Source organism: Tachypleus tridentatus, chromosome 1 (assembly GCF_004210375.1).
Source record: "Tachypleus tridentatus isolate NWPU-2018 chromosome 1, ASM421037v1, whole genome shotgun sequence".
In the NCBI taxonomy this organism is placed as follows: domain Eukaryota; kingdom Metazoa; phylum Arthropoda; class Merostomata; order Xiphosura; family Limulidae; genus Tachypleus; species Tachypleus tridentatus.
In genome coordinates this window covers 118,669,913-118,693,185 of record NC_134825.1, presented here as the reverse complement: position 1 = coordinate 118,693,185, position 23,273 = coordinate 118,669,913, and the positions used below count along the sequence as shown (strand labels likewise).

Here is a 23,273-nt window from a genome sequence, read left to right as displayed (position 1 = left end):
TTCCCTCTAGTCATACACTGCTAAATTAGGGACGACTAGCGCAGATTGCCCTTCTGTAGGTGTGCGCGAAATTCAAATCAAACTAACAATTCTATCACATGTTTCCAAGAAACAGATACGTCATCCATGTAGCGACAGAAGACTTACAGCTTTTTGTTTCCAGGCAGACAGTTCTTATTTCGATAAACTACAAGACAACAAAAGAAACAGCTAATGTAACCTTATTAATAGCGACATTATCTTGGCTTTCTTGGTAAATATAAATAATAAATGAATGTTTACTAAGATTAAACGAAGGGTCAAAGGTTATTTAAAGTACATCCGTTAATGTTGAAGAATCTTCTGTGGATGAATCCACAAATTGAACAATAAGTCTGAAAGAAAAATTGGATTTATGTGTCACCCAATTCCGGTTACGGAAAATTGATTTATGTGTCACAATATTCCAATAATGAAAATTGGATTCATGTTTCCCAAAATTCCGATAATGGCGAGTATGACAATTTTTTTTGTTGAATAAGAGAAGTTGGAATGTTGGAAGATGTTTTTATGACTTCATGTATTTTACTTCGTATTTGCCTCCTTGAATATCGATGGAGTTTAACGTACCTGGATGAATTACGGTTTATCGAGTAGCCCGGAAAACAAGATAAAATGTTTGAAACTCATTTTCAGACGTGTTATTTGTCTTTTACATGAAATACCATGAAGGTAGGATGAAAATACTTTAACTTGTCTACATGAGGGTAATGAAAACGAAGTGCTACCATTAAATGTCTGATAAAAATCGGGTTAAGGCACTTTAACTTGTCTTCTGGAGGGTTATGAGGACAAGATGCTACCACTAAATGTTTGTTAAAGATGGGGTTAAGACCCTTCATCTTGTCTTCTGAAGGGTTATAAAGAGAAGATGCTACCACTAAATGTTTGTTAAATATGGGGTTAAGACCCTTCAACTTGTCTTCTGAAGGGTTATAAAGAGAAGATGCTGCCACTAAATGTTTGTTAACGATGGGGTTAAGACCCTTTAACTTCTCTTTTGTAGGGTTATGAGGACAAGGTTTATTAGGGTTATGAGGACAAGGTTTATTGCTAGCTTATAGCAGTGTAAGTATAAATCTAGACTCATCTTCCTTCTTGTCGTTAGTAAGTTCAATGTGCTGGTTGATACGTTGTTACCGATTTTTCGTTTTAAACTGTGTTGACTGTTTTCAGGGAAAAGAAACATGTCTATCTTGTTGATGTAGTTATGTTTAACAGAAAGACTAAAGTTCGAACCTTTCTCAAGAAGATTAACCATCTCAGACTAAAGAGAAAATCTGTCACCTGTTACTAGAAACACTGAGTGAATGAACAACTTGTAAAATGCACGTAGTCGTTTCATTTATTCATAATTAAAAGCTTTTAAGCTTTAAGAAGACACTGGAACTTCGAGTGAGAATATAAAAATTAATAAACAACAATTACATTTCAAACTTTATTACTGAACTTCTCGTAATTAATATTCATTAACAGTTTCACCAAAACTGTACAATGATAAAATAAATACTATTTTACAAAAATGTTTTATAACATTTTATAACAGTTTGTTTGTTTGTTTTTGAATTTCGCACAAAGCTACTCGATGGCTATCTGTGCTAGCCGTCCCTAATTTGGCAATGTAAGACTAGAGGGAAGGCAGCTAGTCATCACCGCCCACTACTCTTTTACCAACGAATAGTAGGATTGATCGTCACATTATAACGCCCCCACGGCTGAAAAGGTGAGCATGTTTGGCGCAACGGGGATGCGAACCCGTGACCCAGGCCCACATTAAAAGTAAACAAAATGAAATGCAGGTTCTCAACGTACCAGGTTCTATATTTCTTTATATGCTGCTAAGCACAAAGATACATAATGGATTATTTATTATGTGCCTACAACTGGTATCGAAGCCAGGTTTTTAAGCCTTCCAACTTAGTACTGAGATAATAAGTGGCTAATTCAATTACAAAAAAATCATTCGCTTACGCGATTCACTGTTTCATAAACCTTATTACTAAATATCCCATTAGTTTCTGTTCTATTTGGTAATTCATCGTATTTTATTCTGTCGGATACAATTTTAAAATATTATATTTCAGATGAATAACGAATAAAGTAAGAAAACAGATGTGAAATTTTGTGAAGAAAACATCTGAAGGAAGACACATTGAGAACCAAAATATTTATTATAGTTAAGTGTGATATAATTCTCTTAAGCGTTAATAACAAACCTTCTGTATAAATATAGACCTCTAAACCATATACTCAAACCACGTATTTTAAAGTGAACTTAAAACCTATGTAAATATTCAAATTAAAATATATATTATACTGACACCAAGAAAACGCGTTGTTAACCATTTCTTGTCGACTACTTAGAAATTACAATCCTGGATATAAACGCATGGGTTTCGTTTAACGAAGCATTTTCCAATGACGAACGCTCAAGCACTAATTATCTCATTAATTATATTAATTAATTAGAGTAACGGAATTATCGAGAACTACTAGCTTCTTAAAACTGACTAATTGTTCTTTTTATGGGAAGGAGGGGTTACAATGACATAAATACATTTTATAGTAATTTCTTTGTTGATGGGCCCGGCATGGCCAGGTGGTTTAAGGCGTGCGACTCGTAATCTGAGGGTCGCGAATTCGCATCCCCGTCACATCAAACATGCTCGTTTTTTCAGCCGTGGGGGCGTTATAATGTATGATCAATACCACTATTCGTTGGTAAAAGGGTAGTGGGCGATGATGACTAGCTGCCTTCCCTCCAGTCTTACACTGCTAAATTAGGAACGGCTAGCGCAGATAGCTCTCGTGTAGCTTTGCGCGAATTTCAAAAAACAAAACAAACAAACAAATGTCTTTGTTGATAAGTTTGCACTAGATTTTAGTTAGTTGAATATTTGTTGGAATACTAAACGCTTATCTTTTCGATACCAAACAATTCATGTAACAAACCTCTCGACATGACCCACATGCCATTATTCGTGCAGTATTCTCTCATTTATTTACTAGTAATGAGACACATAATAAATGTTAAGTTTGACGTCTCGATTCTGTATGTAATCAAAACTTCCTTGTTATACATTTAGAAAGATAGCCTACTTTATTTGTTTTCTCAAAAGTGGACCAAAAGTTAACTGTTTTAACCAGTCGCAACACTAATGCAGTACTGTTGTCTGTCAGTGAGTCAGTTTGTTTGTTTGTTTTGTTTTTCTGAATTTCGCACAAAGCTACACGAGGGCTATCTGCGCCAGCCGTTCCTAATTCAGCAGTGTAAGACTAGAGGGAAGGCAGCTAGTCATCACCACCCACCGCCAACTCTTGGGCTACTCTTTTACCAACGAATAGTGGGATTGAACGTGACATTATAACGCCCCCATGGCTGAAAGGGCGAGCATGTTTGGTGTGATGCGGTGAGTCAGTAGACTGTGAAATGGCGTCACCTGAAAGATACTTAAAGTTACAGTTTGTACTGTGTTAGTAAAACGTGTTCTTGCCACGAATTACGAAAATAAGTATGCGTTACACGCTGGGGTAGCCATCTTTTATTCAGGTTATGAACTTAAGAAAATTTGTTTGTGGATGCTATAATAAATAACATAAAATTTGTAACTTTCGCACAAATTATTTACAATATTACAATATTAATTATTACTTCACCAAAACAGATTTATATGTAAAGGTTGTGGCGGTAGGGGCGCTTTATGCTACCCACTTTCAACACCCACAACTTAATTTAAAAGAAAATTCTTGATATACAATATTTTACACGGTTATCATCAAATGTTTCTCTCCTAACAATACAGCGATTATTCAAAAGACTTGCTTGTTAATTTTAAAGACAAGAATTACTAGTAATGACTGTTTGTCTTTCTTAATAACACGGATTTATTCCATATAAATCCTAGAAGCCCATGTATCTACATGTATGCTTATTTCTGTATTGTATACTTCCGTTGATATATTTCATATGCCCTATTCGTTTACCATATCCAATGATATATTTGATATGTTAAGGGATAGAAATGCTAATTATAAGGGTATATAAATATTTAATTACATTATTCATGTAACGTCATTACGTTTTTATTTTAGGCAGTATTAAAATACAAAATATAAATAGTAATATAACAAGAGATCTGTAAGTGTAACAGTATGTTACCAATTAGTCCACTACTACTATATATTATGTGTTTCTGGTAATGTTATAATCTCTTTTGTTGACTTCAGCAACGAGATTTACAAGGAAAAGTACATATAAAATTCATATATATATATACATACACACACTTCAAAGACATATCAATTATCACACATATATATATATATATATATATATATACACACTTCAGATTAATTTTATGCAGTAACAATGAATAGATTATTTTTTGTAAAAACTACATTTTCATATAAGCACAAGTTTCGTGCATATTAAATATGAATTAGAGTAGACGGCCTCTTTTGACGTGTGGAAACCAGTCAAGAATCTTCAGCTAAAAGGAAAAAAAAAAAAAAAACTCGACGGTTCTCTAACGATACTAACCCTAAACTCTACTTGCAATCAATATACAACAAAACCGAAACTAACTTTCGAGTCATTGCGAAGCAAGAGAGTTTGTTCTGAAATATATTAAAATACTCAACGATCCACTTAGTATAACATACAATCAAACTTTTATTAAAAAACAACAATCAGCGGTCGTAAAAAAGGAACTATGGAAGTTTCTATATTATTCACTTCATCCTCATGAGAGTGATAAACAAGAGCTGTGTAACATATAAATACGAAAGCCGTGGGGAAGTGACTGCTAGTTTACTTATCTAAAAATATAGCGCCATCTATTTATTTTCTGATTTTCCAAATCTTCCTCCACAAGTATATTTAAATACGATATGTATTTGTTTTTCTTAAGACTTGTGCTTGCTGTAAGATTATTCTGTAATGTATTAAAATATGTTCGAACGATAAAGTATACAAAACAAAACTGAAACATGTGTGAAAACGTTTTCTCAATTGGATAAACTTATAAGCAAATAAATACAAAAACGAAAACAACAAACAATCAAAGTAAAATAAGTTAATTATTTCAGATTAAAGTAACCAAATTACTATTTCAATATCAAAATCAAATTTGATTTATCTTAAAATTTATAACTTCTCTGTTAGTCTATGTTTTGATATAGTTTCCCCCGTCCTATCAAACATGCTCTCCTTTTCAACTGTGAGGGCGTTATAAAGTGACGGTCAATACCATTATTCGATGGTAAAAAAGTAGACCGAGTTGGCGGTGAGTGGTGATGACCAGCAGCCTTTCCTCTAGTCTTACACTGCTAAATCACGGACGGCTAGTGCAGATAGTCCTCCAGTAGCTTTGCGCGAAATTCAAAAAAACAAAACAAAGGCTTCCAATCAATGACATTTATACCCTCGGATGTCTCAAAGTGGATATTTAGGATAAGATGTTCTCCAAATTATAACTTGCAATACTAACTACTAATAGAAAAAAAATATTTTTCTACATACCGCTTGTAATGTATTTGTGTATTATTTTTTATTTATTTTAAACATTAATACTGTACCGGTACAAATTTTAAAAAGAAGAATAATATATGTTTTAAAGTTTGTGATAAAATACCCAAAATGCTGCTATCAGGTACGTTAGTAAAACAAATATTTGCATAAGAAATAGATTGAAATAAAAGTATATGAACTGTCGTAATAGATATATTTGCTGCAAATGTAGTTTTAGATGGAAAAGTTGGAGCTATAAATATATAAGTGGACGTAATTATATTTCTAACCTAAGCATAATTTAATGTTATTTATACTGAGTTGTTTACCATGTTATTGTTTAAAATAATCCGCTGCTCAAACTTTGTCTTTATGTAACTGATGCATTTGTGATGAAAAGTATATGTTTAACAGGAAAACCCGTTAGGTATAGTAGATTATTAAAAGTGCATTATTGTGTACGTTCTGTGTTTATCTCTTTCATTCTTAAATAAGGTGAGCATTTGATTGGTATTGAGGCCCTAGAAACCAGTACAGGTCAAAGGTAGGTCATAGAGGTCTGACCTCTTAAAAAATCATAAAGAGGGTGTCAGATGATAAACACTGCAAGATCCACTAAAGTAATAATTAGTAACTTGCAATTCACACACTCATCAGATATATCGGTTTCGAAACTCGTTTTGCTTTTCACGTTCGTTTCATGCTTCGAGTGATTATACTTAAAATAATATAATAAAATTTCAGAACCGATTATAAACTGATAAATAACAAATGAAGAGAACAAACAAGAAATAAATTGTTTGTCTTTAAATTTTGCGCAAAGCTATTCGAGGACTATCTGCGCTAGCCGTCCCTAATTTAGCAGTGTAAGAGTAGAGGAAAGGCAACTAGTCGTGACCACCCGCCGCCAACTCTTGGGCCACTCTTTTACCAACGAATAGTGGGATTGACCGTCATATTATAACGCCCCCACGGCTGAAAGGGCGAGCATGTTTGGTGCAACCGGGATTCGAACCGGCGATCCTTAGATTATGAGTCGAACTTCTTAACCCACCTAGCCATATAATTCTGACAACAAAGATTAAAATCAAACAACATGAAGGAATGGTTCCGAGTTTCGCATTTCTTACCGATGATTAAGGCACTCGACTCGTAATCCGAGAGTTGCTGGTTCGAATCCTTGTCACACCAAACCTCCTCGTCTTTTCAGCCATGAGGCGTTATAATGTACAGTCAATCCCACTATTCGTTGGTAAAAAAGTGATGGTCAATCCCACTATTCTTTGTTCAAGAGTTGGTAGTGAGTGATGATGACCAGCTGCCTTCCATCTATTCTTACACTGCTAAATTAGGGACGGCTAGCTCAGATGGCCCTCGTGTAGCTTTGCGCATATTGAAAACAAACCAAATCAAACCATAAGGTTGGTGCGAACAAAGTAAAAAGGGAAAGAACTCAATGAAACTTGGAGCTATCATGAATAAGGTATTTCTGGTATGTCAGGTATGTCTTGAAATATGATACGTGAAGGCACATCCTCTGAAAATATATGACAGTTTGGATTAACACAGATAAAGAAGATAGAAAATCGATAAACTTTACCGGAATTTCAAAAACAAACACATAAAGTATTTGTATTTTTGTATAAAAAACGGCTAAAAATAAATATAAATTAGGTTTAATCAGTGATGTCGAGAAAACCCACTTGTAGAGAAATATATATGCAAAAACGGCTCGTTTGGGTTGAAAAAATATTTTACGTAGAAGAGCGAACAACTGAGCTACACTCAGTTACACAACCCCTTCCAAACATGTGGTCAGCTTCCGGTCAGTTACCTCTTTCTTTCTTTGTGAACCTGACGATGACCGAAGAAGGTCGAAACGTTGTTCGCTCTTCTACGTAAAATATTTTCTCAACCCAAACGAGCCGTTTTTACATATATATAAAATAAGTTTGAAGCTGTTATAAGTAATACCATTTGTTATTCTCTTATTTTGAATATTATTATTTCAAAATATTATGTCAATTTCATTATGATTCAAAACGAAAATCACCGATTTGCCGTAGAAAACATTTTGAATCTTAATGTTGTTCTCCTTCCTATCTGGAAATCTTATTGACACTGAACTAATAATTATTGCTAAAACAGGTCATTTGTTTTCTCTCACAAAACATACATGTTATTCAAAGTAAAAATATTTCATATGATTTTGTTTATCATTTTAAAAGGTTTGATTGTTTTGAATTTCGAGCAAAGCTACTCGAGGGCTATCTGCGCTAGCCGTCCCTAATTTAGTAGTGTAAGACAAGAGGGAAGGCAGCTAGTCATCACCACCCACTGCCAACTCTCAGGCTACTCTTTTACCAACGAATAGTGGGATTGACCGTTACATTATAACGCTCCCACGGCTGAAAGGGCGAGCATGTTTGGTGCGACAGGGATTCAAAGCCGCGACCCTTAGATTACGAGTCGACTGCCTTAATCCACATGACCATGCCGGGCCGATTTTATTAAAGTGAGCAGGAACTTAATGGAAGCCTAAGAAATCATAAAATAAACAATATTTATATATGAAGGAACTGAGCGAATATCTTGATATTAACATTAGGGACATTTGGTAATTTATCAATGTTATTACAACAATCCTTTTATCATTTAAGCCAAATTTCATGCAAACTGCCGCATTAAAAGTATTAAGAATATTAGTATAACGCCCTCTTTTGACATAATTATGAAAGGTGGTTCGGTTGCCACACCGGGACAGTGAACATGACACACCCACTATTCTCTATAAGAATGTGCAGCCTCATAATATTAAGTCACCAGATATTGTAGTCCTCTAAGAGGAAATAGTTATTTGACAACCAACAATTACACAGAAAATGAAAGTTTAAAATACGGGTTTGTCTATGGTTATCTGTTCTGATGCTTTAACAACTGAGGGGAAACATATTATTAGATTCGAGTGACAGGGAGTAAACCATGCATTTTGGAACGTTCAACTGGGTGCTGGCACATAAACAAATGTACGTGTAATTATATTTCAAAACGAAAACAAACTACACTGATTATAATAAACTGTTACTACAGTCAGAAGACATTCGTGTTAAGTCTATTACATTTTTAACGCAAAATCCTTATTTAGGGCCCGGCATGGCTAGGTGTTTAAGGCACTCGACTCATAACCTGAGGGTTGCGGGTTCGAATCCCCGTCACACCAAAAATACTCGCCCTTTCAGCCGTGGTGGCGTTATAATGTGACGGTTAATCGTGCTGTTCTTTGGTAAAAGAGTAGCCCAAGAGTTGGCGGTAGGTGGTGATGACTAGCTGCCTTCCCTCTAGTCTTACACGGCTAAATTAGGGACGGCTAGCACAGATAGCCCTCGAGTAGCTTTGTGCGAAATTCCAAAACAAACAAACAAAACAGAAAATTGCCCCCCAGTGGCTCAGCGGTATGTCTGCGGACTTACAACGCTAAAATCCGGGTTTCGATACCTGTGGTCGGCAGAGCACAGATAGCCCATTGTGTAGCTTTGTGCTTAATTGAAAACAACAACAATATAAAATTAAAGGCTTTGAAGCTATAACTTTTGGAACATTGATTTCAGTTAGTTTCTTAGTAATAAAATTTCAAGGTATACTGTTTTTATAATTCTGATGAACATAGGTTTTCATACCTTTCTTGTGTTATTATGAATATCTTCTATCTTTAGAAGGATTTTTTTTTCAATTCTCTAATTGTTTCAAGTTTTCAGTTGAGTAAGAAAAATATACCCTCCCAGTCGCACAACAGTATATCTTTGGACTAACTCTGCTTGAAGCCTCGTTTCGAATTTAGAGGTAAACAGAGCCCAGATAGTCTATCTTAACTGCAACCAAACAAAGAATGAAATTATTACAAATGGCCAATTTAAACCCTGAAATGAATAAACATTTGTCACAATGCAACTTCTACAGACTTGTTTATTGTTTGGTACCATTCAAACACATAGAAAAATATTGTGTGTAGTTTAATCTACAGAGTTTATCACATTGCTTGTGATTGTTGTAATATTCATAAGGAAGACACAAATATGAAATATTAATACTAATAATATTATTAATAAATATTATTTTAAATACCTTTGTAACAACATGAAACTTTCGAAATACGATGCCTTCTACGTGTCTTTTTATGTCACTTTAGTTTGGTTTGTTTTGAATTTCGCGCAAAGCTACAAGAGGGCTATCTGCGCTAGCCGTCCCTAATTTATTAGTGTAAGACTAGAGGGAAGGCAGCTAGTCATCACTACCCTCCGCCAACTCTTGGGCTACTCTTTTACCACGGGGATGCGAATCCGCGACCCTCAGATTACGAGTCGCACGCTTTACACGCTTGGCCATGCCGGACCCTCTACCGATTAATCAGGTCATTTCTTCGAGTGTTTACGTACAACTGAAGGTACTATAATATTATTTACCGGTAAATTTACAGAGTTTATCACATTTTATCACATTTATGTCTGTTTCAATTGAATATATATTTAGAAATACATATAACTTATACTGTTAAAAGTGTATTTCGAAGTTCTCACCTATCCATTAAATTTATAGAAGATTCTGGATTGTAAGAATCAACAATGCATTATGTGTCCATGCAAATACTAGTAATTATCAGTATTGTTGCTGTACCTGAACTTTCTAGAATATCGCCTAACTATTATAAAAGGTAGCCATCTCAACAAGTGAAGAGACAGTATATATTCTTGGTTTGCTACAGTTGGTACACCATAAACATTTGAAGGTAAAACGATGATTAACACTAAATAATCGGGAAACTACAGATATTTGACCTGGAACGTTTATGGATCTCGAACATTACAAATTCTTTATATTCAACAGATTACCATTGGTCGTCAGTATTTTACAAACGCATTATATTACTTTATCTGGGAAAACCTCACGTGTGATCAGTGAAGAGCTACACCCTTGTGTAAATTAACTGAAACAAGTTGTCATTTTACAATATTTTCGCCTGGCTGCCGGTGTAGGCTCGCTGGACCCGCTTATTTTCTTTAATAGTCATTTTTTCACACAGACGGCATCATTAGCTGTGTTTTGCAGTACGGTCGATTTGTTTTGGGATATATGACAAAATTTTGAGGAATATTACGTCATTCGAAATTGCGTTAGAAGGGCAAGGAGACCAGTCAAAAAACAACTTCTTACCAACTCAATGAAGAAAAAACTGTATCAATGGGGTCTGAAATACAAGAACTGGACGGAAGAACAATAGAGGAAGGTGTTATTCAGTAACTAGACTCATTTCTTCGTACAGGGTCAAAGAAGTCTGCATGTTCGCAGATCTCCAGGTGAGAAACTTCGAGGATTTCACATCAATCAGTTCGTAAAACATCCCTTGAAGAAGATGTTTTGAGGCTTTTTTAGCTACTATGGCGTCGGAGGCTTACATATCGTAGAAGGTATGATGTGAGGACCACAGTACCTCGACGTTTGCGGAGAATAGTCGTTCCAGAATTGAAAAAAGAGATTTTCAGAATGGATCTGGCATTTTTCAGCAAGATCTGGCTCCGTGCCACACATTGAAACTTGTGAAGAATTTTATGATTACAACGCAAATAAAGGTGCTGGACTGGCCTGGAAACTCTCCGGACTTAAATCCTATTGAAAATCTTTGGGCTATTTGTAAAGAAAGACTTCGGGGAAAAGACTATGCTACGAAAGATAAACTTATTGAGGCCATAATTGAGGTGTGGTACCGCGATTCAAAAATTAATAAAGATTGCAGTCAACTCGTGGACTCGATGCCAAAGCGGATTAATTATCTTCTGAAAAATAAAGGTGGTCATATCATGTATTAATTTGTGAGTAATTTTTGGATTCTCAGAAATAAAACGCAAAAAAATTGAAAAAATCGTAATTTTCTGTCTTGTTTCAATTAATTTGCACAAGGGTGTAGCTAGCTCCTAGTTAAGTGAGTTGTACCTATATCAACTCAGGATTAATTTGCTCGTCGTGAACCGTGGATAAGATATCAAAGAAGTTCCGGATCGAATAGAAGACTTAAATATTGTGAGACTTTTGTAATTATTTGAAGTAACTATTTGCAACTACCGTTATTATAATTTGTATTATCGTTTATATATCAAGACGTATCTGTTTTAAGAAAGAAAATTTTGTATATCAAGCTTGTTAGAAAATACCATGAATTTTATATAACTCGTTGCTGTTTTGAATTAAGCACAAAGCTACACAATGGGCTGGCTATCTGTGCTCTGCCCACCACGGGTATTGAAACCCGGTTTCTTGCGTTGTAAGTCCACAAATATACATACCGCTGAGCCACTGAGGGGCTGAGATAGCTCGACATTTAATTTACTTCCAAATTTAAATTATAATTTAACTTAGTTTCACATTAGATTTAAATCGTAATATCTGACAAAATAGATTAGAGATAAATTATAATAAGTATAATTATAATATTTATTATATTAATAATTATTATAAATTAATCAATAATTATTATAATTATAATAAGGGAAAACAAATTCTAGACATTGTGAAAAACACTGTAAAATAAGATGGTTTATGATATTCAAACCACAAGTAAGTTCATTACTACATAGCTTAATTGTACAGTTATTACCTATATTAAAAAGGTCATGTTCAAAGAGAAACGAATGGAAAATATTTATAAACTCTATTTTAAACTTAGATAAACGATAGAAAGTTGAGTTATACTAGACATTTAGCTTTAATTGTGAATGCTATACACAGCTAAGAGAGCGCAAATTATTCCTAAATATTTAAAGGCTTATTAAGGTATCTATACCATTCATGTCCTTAAACAGCACAGCTAACATCTGGACTTTTGTCACTTAAAACTGGCTTTTCTTCTCAATAAAACATTTTACTTGTCTGAGTTATTAAAATATTGATTAGATTCAGGTGAGGTTAATTTACCTTGATACATTTTATCAATCTATAAAACTTGTGTTTTAAAACAATTTTGAATTACATTCAATGCATTAAATTTTGGATTACAAAAGCTTTCTGTATATTTTGGTATAGGTTATTCTTTTGATTTCTCTTTTTGTATGTTTTCATTTTTATGTAATAATTTATGGACACGCCAATTAAAAGCTTAATTAAACGAGTTTATCAATCACAATATTCAGTTTCAAAAACGATCTAGAATTTTTTCTCGTGGCATGATTGATTACATGGTAATTCAGAGAATCATCGTGTAACAAACAGTGTGCAGCTATTTAGACAGCATTAGTATAGTCACTTACTCATTTCTCACATAAGAGTTATTTTATCGTGGATGAATCTTGTTTCGTTCGTTAAGCCTACAAAGAAATCCATTACTCCACAGTTATAAGAGTTATTTTATCTTGGATGAATCTTGTTTCGTTCGTTAAGCCTACAAAGAAATCCATTACTCCACAGTTATAAGAGTTATTTTATCTTGGATGAATCTTGTTTCGTTCGTTAAGCCTACAAAGAAATCCATTACTCCACAGTTATAAGAGTTATTTTATCTTGGATGAATCTTGTTTCGTTCGTTAAGCCTACAAAAAAAACCATTACTCCACAGTTATAAGAGTTATTTTATCTTGGATGAATCTTGTTTCGTTCGTTAAGCCTACAAAGAAATCCATTACTCCACAGTTATAAGAGTTATTTTATCTTGGATGAATCTTGTTTCGTTCGTTAAGCCTACAAAGAAATCCATTACTCCACAGTTATAAGAGTTATTTTATCTTGGATGAATCTTGTTTCGTTCGTTAAGCCTACAAAGAAATCCATTACTCCACAGTTATAAGAAATACAATCAAGATATTTATTATGTTCATAAAACATATAAAGGAAAACCCTTAATTTTAATTTCAAGTAATGTACTCAGCTTAAGCCTATCATTTTTTATCCTTATGCTTATGGAAGTTTTGGATACGCATCTATTATTATTTTAATGAATAATAATAAACACATTTAGAATGATGCACATCTGTGGCACAAAACGTGCGTAACAGTTAATCCATCCTCTATCTAAAAACACTTCAACTCACTTGAAAATATCTCTCCATACACAGAAATAATGACAGATTTCTTGTGGTCGACCAGCTGCTTATTATAAACTCATCACCCTTGTCAGTCACCACATTTTGATTAACAGCTGACAGAATATTTACGCTAGAGTTTATACACATAAAAAGTTGCAACAAGTAGCACTTACATATCATGAAAGTTGATAGCCCTATACTTACGCTAGAGTTTATATATATAAAAAACTTGTAACAAGTACCACTGACATATCATGAAAGTTGATAGCCCTAATGAGATTTGTTTGACTTTATGGATTTAAATCAAGTTACAGCGTATCGTGTTGTGCGGACAAAACAACTTTCTGCAGAACACACTTGGATGTTATTGACAGAAGTGATAATTTATCAATTTTCCCATCTTCTTTACCTGTGTTAATCCAAACTTTCAAATATTTTCAGAGGATGTGCCTTCACGCATCATATTTCAAGATAATCCATCCAGAAATACGTGATTCGTGACATCTCCAAGTTTAATCCAGTTTCCTCCCCTCTTACTTTTTTCGCTCCAACAACACAGTTTGGTTTGTTTTCAATTTCGCGAAAAGCTACAGGAGGGCTATCTGCGCTAGCCGTCCCTAACTTAGCAGTGTAACACTAGAGGGAAGGCAGCTAGTCATCACAACCTACTGCCAACGCTTGGGCTACTCTTTTACCAACGAAGAGTGGGATTGACCGTCACATTATAACGACCCTACAACTGAAAGAACGACAAGCATGTGTGGTATCGCGGGGATTCAAATCCGCGACCCTAGGATTACGTGTCGAGTGCTTTAACCACCTGTCCATGCCGGGTCCCGACCATACGGAAACTTTATTTGATAAAATAATATATATTGACTTTTATAAATTTTTATTTAAATTTGGTACACTGATGTATCTTTTGAACATACAATTAGGAATCTCAATTATGTTGTAAATATAACCACATGTGCAAAGTTATTCAACAAAAACCACTGAAATTTGAAATGTTTGCGTACTTCTTCGCAAAAAAAAAGTCACGTGAGTTATCAGTCTAACTAAAGTTAGCAAAACAAAAGTGGATCATTTTTAACTTTCTGACATACAGATTAAAAATGGCTGATTGAAAGCAGCAAAAATATAACGTGAAGGAGCATGAAGGAACATACGTATTAGTTAGGCCAAGCAAAGTAGATTAACAGTGGACGATTAATTATTAATTATGTATTTCCAATTCTTTTAGCACAAGTTTACTAAAAATTATAAAATTATCTTAATTAAAGAGACTATAGCGTCACTTAAGGAATTACCATAAATAACGATGTTTCTTGCGGTTGTGGTCGATGAGAAGAAACTGTTAATATAAATTACGTGGCGTTACTATAGAGGAAGCCGTTAACATTGTTTTAGAAAGAAAATCTTGGTTGGTTCTGTAAAGTTCTGTTCCCAGCAATAGTGTTGCTATCATAAAGGTAATATTGGTTACTATTGAGTGTCACCTTCTCAATTACAGCGTTTTGCAAGAGTGCATGGAAGAAAGGTCATGATATTGCATTAAAAAATGATTTAGGTGTGAAAATTAGGTGCGGCCAAAAGTATTCAGTCTGTTATAAAATTTATTTCAATGTTATAAATGCAATTACCAGTTTTGATTAGATTCATTTTCTAACAATAAATGTCTCACAAATAATTATGCTCTTTCTAATTAGCAGAGTTTCTGTTTTATTTTATTAAAGGACACGTTTTTTTTTTACTCTAACTTTTAGTTTTCAAGTCCTCAGCTTCTTAAAATACACACTAGAGGGTCCGGTATGGCCATATGGTTAAGATGAGTTTATATGTTTTTCTTATAGCAAAGCCACATCTGGCTATCTGCTGAGCCCAACTATGGGAATCGAACCCCTGATTTTAGCATTGTAAATCAGTAGACTTACCGCTGTAATGGTTAAGGTACTCGACTTGTAAACCGAGGGTCGCGGGTTCGAATCCCCGTCACACCAAAATATGCTCGCCCTTCCACTCGTGGGGGCGTTATAATGTGACGATGAATCCCACTGTTCGTTGGTAAAAAGAGTAGCTCAAGAGTTGGCGGTGGGTGGTGATGACTAGCCGCCTTCCTACTAGTCTTACACTGCTAAATTAGGGACGGCTAGCGCAGATAGCCTTCATGTAGCTTTGCGCGAAATTTAAAAAATAAAATAAAACAATAAAAAGACACTAATATGCAAGTTAATAACTCATTTATTAAGCCTATTTTAACCTATAATTATACCTCACTGTTAAGTGAACATTGAGTTATTAACGTGAACCAGTAATACGATATATATTATGAAACCTACTTTCGTGAGTTCTGTTATAACATATGGCAAACGTAAGAAAATTTATCAGTTTTTATTCAAAAGTATTATTACCAATTATTTTTGAGTAAAAGTTCACAAATTATGCTGTTAATATTTGTGCTTTAAAATATGTTAGTGTTTACGTAAAATACATATAGCTTGTTTTTGAATTTCGCGCAAAGATACTCGAGGGCTATCTGCGCTCGCCGTCCTTATTGTAGCAGTTTAAGACTAGAAGGAAGGCAACTGACTAGTCATCGCCACCCACCGCCATCTCTTGGGTTACTCTTTTACCAACGAAGAGTGGGATTGATTGTAACTTTGTAACGCCCCCACGGGTGAAAGAGTGAATATATTTGGTGCGAGGGGGATTCGAACCCACGGATTACGAGTCGAACGCCTTAACACACTTGTGCCATGCCGGGCCAATACATATAACAATCTACGCTAGCTGAAAAGTGTTATAATTATATTTTGATGTCTTTATTAAAAAGTTGAACGTAACATAACGACTCTGGCAGCTGTTGTAAAGAGTTTTAGTATTGGCATAATAGTAATAATATCTCGTGAAATACATTATTCATTCTATTCCTGTAACTAAGGAAAGATGAAACTGACAACAGGCTTGTAGGCTTAAATATTTTCGTTCAATAAGTTATATCACTAATGATGGTAATATTTGACACCAGGTTTCTCTAGTGTCATTACAAATGACACATTTATACAAATGCTAAATGCATATTTTTAAAGTATTTCTCTTCAGCGTAATATTTCTGGTTCTTTGAATGCGTTTGCAGCGCCACCTACAGTAATTAATTATCCGTCTGTCCATTGAAGAGACGATCTGTTACACATATCTTTGGTCGAGAAATGCATATATATTTTCCTAATTTTTACGTTTCATTTTAGTTTCTTTACCTAGTCAACTGAAACTAATATTTTAACTGTGTATTTTAAATACACCAACACAAATAGTTTTTGGTGTTTTTTTCAGTTTTTGATTAAAGTAACTATCTCAAGTATTGGTAATAAAGATAGGTTTTAATTATGACAGAAACTAGAAAATAATTGATAAAAATAAAATGCCTTTGTAACATATATGGTTAAATACTAAAATTTAAACCTTGTGAATATATGCACAGCCATTTCTATGACGTCATGGTCCGTCACGTCAATATTACCTATTAACCACACTTACCACGTATTAAGTAATGTTAGGAAAACTAATACACGATAAGCTCATTTATTTTGTTACAAGTTTGTTTGTTCTAAGGTAAGCACAAACAGAATGGAACATGTACGTTCTCTGCCCACCACAGGGGTTGAAACCTGGTTTCTAGCGTTTTAAGTTCGCATAACACATCGCTGTGCCACTAGGAGGAGTATGAAAAATATACCTGCGTTTCGTTTCACAAAAGTTGGGTTTATAAGTTTCACAACTTGTATACAATAAGCAAGGTATTATCAAACGTGTAAAACATTAATAAAATAGTGTGTAAGTCAGGTAAAACACTAAATCCTCAGAAACTATATACTGAAGTATTTTAATAAGAAATATGTTTTGTTGGACTAGCATAATCTTATTATAATGTTCGTTTAACGGTACGGAGATGTTTAAGAAACAAACTTTTATCTCTTTTTGAAAAGAGATAAGAGCTGTTTTCAATGTAGTTTGAAAGACGTTAAGTACTTGAAAATTTACCGAGAAACTATATAAACTATATAAAGGTTTCTCAAAGAAATCTTCGTGTATTTTAATTATGGCTCAAAATGACATTTTCTAAAACAAAACACAGATTATTTAACGTAAGCCCCTACTTATAGGACACGAGCTCTCCATTAACAATACACAAAGGATTAACAAATTCCTTAGCTGTTAAAACAATATGAACATAAACAATACTTGATTATTGGTTGTTTTGAATTTCGCGCAAGGCTACTCGAGGGCTATCTGCGCTAGCCGTCCTAAGTTAGCAGTGTAAGACAAGAGAGAAGGCAGCTAGTCATCACTACCCACCGCCAACTATTGGGCTACTCTTTTACCACCGAATAGTGGGATTGATCTTCACATTATAACGCCCCCACGGCTAAAAGGGAGAGCATGTTTGGTGCGACCGGGATTTGAACCCGAGACCTTCGGATTTCTAGTCGAACGCCTTAACACGCTTGGCCATGCCTGGCCCAACTGATTATTCCAGTTTTTATCAATACTTTCACATTTCAGTTCATTCGTGCTTTGCCACTCGAAAACTAATCTTATTGACAAATACAATAAGTTAACTAAACCCTTTGCATTTAAAAACAAAACAAAAAACTTTGTGCAATTTTCATATGTTTTGAACTCAGTTACATACCAACATGAGAATGTTACCATTTTTCCTACGAATTTTGATTAATGCGTTTACATCTATGATGTGCCACGTGCTTGTGGGATACGAAAAAACAACAACAAAAAACTCGTGAAAACTATTTTCAGAAAAGTATATTTAAACTAAACAATTTACTATTTCAAGTATGAAAGAAAAATTATTTTACACACCTCATGTTCAACTTAGAAGCAACGAAACATAAAATTGAGATTCTAGTAAAACACACTAAAGTTAAATATGTGAATATAATAGTATTCTCAATTTATTCATTTCAATAATTTCATATATTCCTCAATTAACTATAAGTTATAGTTAGCTTAATAATATACAACATAACTTGAGAAAGTTATATTCTCTCGATAAACACACAAAAAGTAGAAATTACAAAATTAGCGAAAAATTGTTGTATAGTATCTCTCAGCAAGAAAGCCCACAATTTGAGGTTAGTAACATGTTTACAAGAGATTTCATGACCCACAAATAAGCCCTCCTCTAGTACAGCGGTAAGTCTACTGATTTACAACGCTAAAATCAGGGGTTCGATTCCCCTCGGTGAGCTTAGCAGATAACCTGATGTGGCTTTTCTATAAAAAAAACACACACACAAACAAATACAATTGGAATATAACAACTGTTACATGAATCAAATCCTCAGGCAGATTCATTTCTCCAGACATTTCTGAGCACGTGTCATGTTAAGGTCACACCAATGTAGCTAAAAGTAGGTTTGTCTTTGATCTTTCTTTGAAAAGGGAAATTCTAATTTTTATCAAGAGAAGGTCGAATGAAGTTAAAACACTCGTTTTTCCACGTTATAAATAATAACATGCTAACTTCGAATGTTTACCATCTGGGATTTCTTGAAAAGGATATATCTGAACCTCGGACTTCCATGAAATTGTTCTTTTGTATTGAGAAATAATTTGAAAATAAATATATAATATTACGGTTTTTAGAAATAAAGCGAGTGCCAATCAAATTACACTGGCCTTTTCCAATATAAAGTACACTAAATAATTTTGAAACATCAAATTTTAAAACATCAATTTAAATAAATTTATAATTAGATTTAAAATTAGTAAAATAAACCTATCTGTTATTCAGTGGGTCATGGTCTCGACGGGGTCCCATTGACAAATTTGTTCTGTTTAAAATTACATGGAATGTTGGGCCTGCGAAATTTATTAACCCTTGGGTCCATACAACATTAATATTGTCACTCATGCTGTTAAGTTCGAACAAATGAATTTCGTAGAATTATGCAGTACATCATTAACTTCACAAATCGGCCCGGCATGGCCAAGCGCGTTAAGGCGTGAGACTTGTAATCCAAGGGTCGCGGGTTCGCGCCGGCGTCGTGCCAAACATGCTCGCCCTCCCAGCCGTAGAGGAGTTATAATGTTACGGTCAATCCCACTATTCGTTGATAAAAGAGTAGCCCAAGAGTTGGCGGTGGGTGATGATGACTAGCTGTCTTCCCGCTAGTCTTAGTCTGCTAAATTAGGAACGGCTAGTATAGATAGTCCTGTTGTAGCTTTACGCGAAATTAAAAACAAACAAACTTCACGAATTTATTAGTGTCCTAACCTATACCTCTTCATAAATCTTACTTTAACCAATAAAATATTATTTTAGAATTATCACATACATGTATCGGATCCTTCTGTGTTTAAAATTCTACAAACTGTTCTCAACCCGGAACATCTGACGCTGCAGGAAAAATAAAAATAGTTTAATCGTCGCTGTTGCTTGTTGTTTTGAATTAAGCTCAAAGCTACATAATGGGCTATCCGTTCTTTGCTCACTACTGGTATCGAAACCCGGATTTTAGCGTTGTAAGTCCACAGACATGCCGCTGAGCCACAGCGGGGCAGTATGATCGTCATAAATAAAATTATATATAAATAAAATCACATACCTTACGTAGGACACTTGTACACGCACTGAAATATTTCTTAAGATAACAAAACTTCAGGGTCACGAGTTCGAATCCCTTCCACTGAACATGCTCGTCGTTTCAGCCTTGGTGAATTCCATTATTCCTTAGTAGAAAATTAGCTCAAGAATTGGCGGTGTATGCTGCTGACTAGTTGCCTTCCCTTTACTACATAACTGTTAAATTAGAGATGGTTAGCCCATATAACCCTCACATAGCTTCTGTCGAAATTCAATTCCAAGGAAAACTTTTCAGATAATGGACTAAGTTCTTAAATAAATTATTTAAAAATTACTATTATATGCTTTAAATAAAGAAAGAAGGAAATCACATGACCTATGACTCTACAGGCACTGGTTCCATTAATGTCGCTATGAAATATCGTTTAGTAAGTTGGAATCAACCGATTTTGGTCCTAATACATTATTACAGAAGTCATCTAATAATGACCTAAGTTCCAAAAACTCAAATACAAAAAGAATAATGTCTTTATTAGAGAGTAAAATAAGCATCTCAGATATCATCATGACATCTTTTCTTTTGTCTTTATAATACTGCTATTATGACTATTTTATAATAGGGTGACATTTTTATGTTTCAAAATTCTGTTTATATCTGTTTTGCCCTAAGGAAGCCAGTAGTGTAGGATATTTATTCTTCATTTAAAGTCGAGATGATTTATTCTGTTATGTTATCATTAACTGAACTGAAAGATTCGTCCACTTCCATTACTATCTTGTTTGGTTCTTTTTCTCAAGTTCAGTAGCCAGTTCTACTTAGATTTATTATTTAACGATAATTTTGTTTTTGTAATAATTGTTTGTTTAATTTTTTTATGAGATGAAGTACGTGGGTTAATAGGTTATTGAGTATGTTGTAAAGCTTTATAATTTTCTTTATAAAATACCAATAAAATAGGTAGTCAGACATCGTAAAGACTGTTTTCTTCTATCAAATTAGGTAGGTGTTAAGCCTGCAGAAGAAATATGGTGGTGAACTAAAATAAGAAATCTAGGTTTTGGCTACATTATGGTTTTCGACTTTGGGATGATCTGGATAGCTGAAAAGCGGCATATACATTAAAGACTGAGTGACTAAGCCATTGAGATCTTCATATCCAGCTTCTGAAAAACTTTAGAGAGAAATATAAGATTATTTTTGTATTTTTAATACTATCGTTTGTGCCATCTATACACAGAATTGCTAAAACACTCTCCAATATGTGCTTCATAGTCTAATTCATAGAGTTTACAAAATGAAGAAATAAATATTACATGGAACTCTTTTATTTATGAGTACGTTCCTTACCATTGAGCTCCGTCATAAGGCTGATGCTAAACATCTACATAGTAGAAACAACGAAGACTCAGAAGGTAATAAATCATGGGTCTCTATTATTTATTGCTTTTTTCTCATATTATTCTAAAGTTGTTCCTGTCTTTATTATTGTAATCACAAAAAGAGGTTGTTGTCTTTCATTAATTACTACGCACGTTATGATTTTAGTCTTTTTCCACTGGAAAGATAAGAATTGTTGATTATAGTCAGAAAGTTGTGAAAAATAGTTACAATAACCAGTCATCCTGATGCACGAATAACAGCAATAAAAATGGTTCATTATCTGCAAGAGAAAAAATCTACCAAAGATGATGAACAACACATAACACTCTAATAACCATCAAGAATTAATAGACCTTCGCCAATACAAGGGTTACTGAATTGGTAGACCATAACTCACATAATATGGTGTAACCTTTCTTGAGGAGGAGTGAATTTTTTTTACTGTCATTGGTCAATGTCGTTGGTTACCCATGCGATCAATGTAAAATAAAATGTTTCAACAGACTTATAATGCTAGAATCCTGGTGTCGATACCCTTGGTGGGTAGATAACAGATAGTCCATTGTGTAGCTTCGTGCTTAACTTCGAACAAGCAATCAAAATCATAATGGTATGGGTTAGGAGTCAATACTTTTGTCTTATCTTCGTACTTAAATGATTGTTCAAGATGGAGGAGCGATGATTCCTGGTAACAGATAGCAATTACAAAAACTCTGTTATGTAAAGGTATGAACAATACAATTACTCTACTATTCACTTTTGTGGACAGAGAACTCTAACAGATTTGGAATTGACTATCTCAGCCAAATTTATCAAACATGATTGATTGGTTGATTTACTAGAGTTAAGCACAGAGCTACACAATAGGTTATCATCTGGGTTGTGCCCACCACAGGTATAGAAACCCGGTTTCTAGCGGTGTGCCACTGGCGGGTTTATCAAATATGCATTATGACAGGTCATGAAACTAGCAACTAGGGTATTTGAGGATAGGCCCTGATGGGCTTAACCTACTGGCTTTTTTTCGTAAAATGCAAATTGAGATGCATTTTTTCCAATGAGTTAGCACGGTCTTCAAATAGAACCAGCTACTGGAGGATGAAAAAAGCCCTAGTGACCATCTGTGGAACTATTTGTACTCTAACGACAGTCTGTGTGACTTTCAGCCCATAGAAAATTTTAGTGAGCTATTCGTCCTGTATCGAAAATCTATGAAACCAATGCCTATAGCATCAAAGATAACGTGATCCCCTGTTTACTAAGGATACATCCATTTTTAAGTGCACTGTAACTGACAAATTATAATCTTAAAATAACTAATTGTAAGTTTTTTAAACAGTGAACATTACATAAGTGCCAGGAAATTTTAGAATGGGCCGTACAAATACAAAATTCTTGCTTGGATAGCGGTAAGTCTTCTGATTTATAACGCTTAAATCATAGGTTCGATTCCCTCGGTGAACACAGCAGATAGCCAGATGAGGCTTTGCTATGATAAAAGACACACACAAACAAAGATAAATTAAAAGTCGTTTATCTCAACAGATGTTACACTTGCAATTTTGTTTATATGTATAGTATTTCTTCATTTATTTTATAGCATAAGTTTAATGCTTAGAGCTAATCATCACCACCCACCGCCAACTCTTGAGCTACTCTTTTACCAACGAATAG

At 34.3% G+C, this 23,273-nt stretch overlaps 1 protein-coding gene across 10 annotated transcripts in view; it reads left to right on the top strand.

Annotated features, from left to right (window-relative positions):
* LOC143222408 (synaptogenesis protein syg-2-like) overlaps window positions 1-21,531 on the top strand; it is a 140,200-nt gene extending 118,669 nt beyond the window's left edge. For 3 of the 10 annotated variants that reach the window (XM_076448933.1, XM_076448977.1, XM_076448925.1), the window contains one exon: window positions 21,219-21,522. In XM_076448933.1, coding sequence (XP_076305048.1) covers window positions 21,219-21,254 — 36 coding nt within the window. In that variant the 3' untranslated portion in view covers window positions 21,255-21,522. Of the gene's footprint in view, window positions 1-21,218 lie in introns of all 10 variants that reach the window. The other 7 variants (XM_076448908.1, XM_076448899.1, XM_076448962.1 and 4 more) reach the window with 7 other exon arrangements.
* The last annotated feature ends 1,742 nt before the right edge of the window (window positions 21,532-23,273 follow it).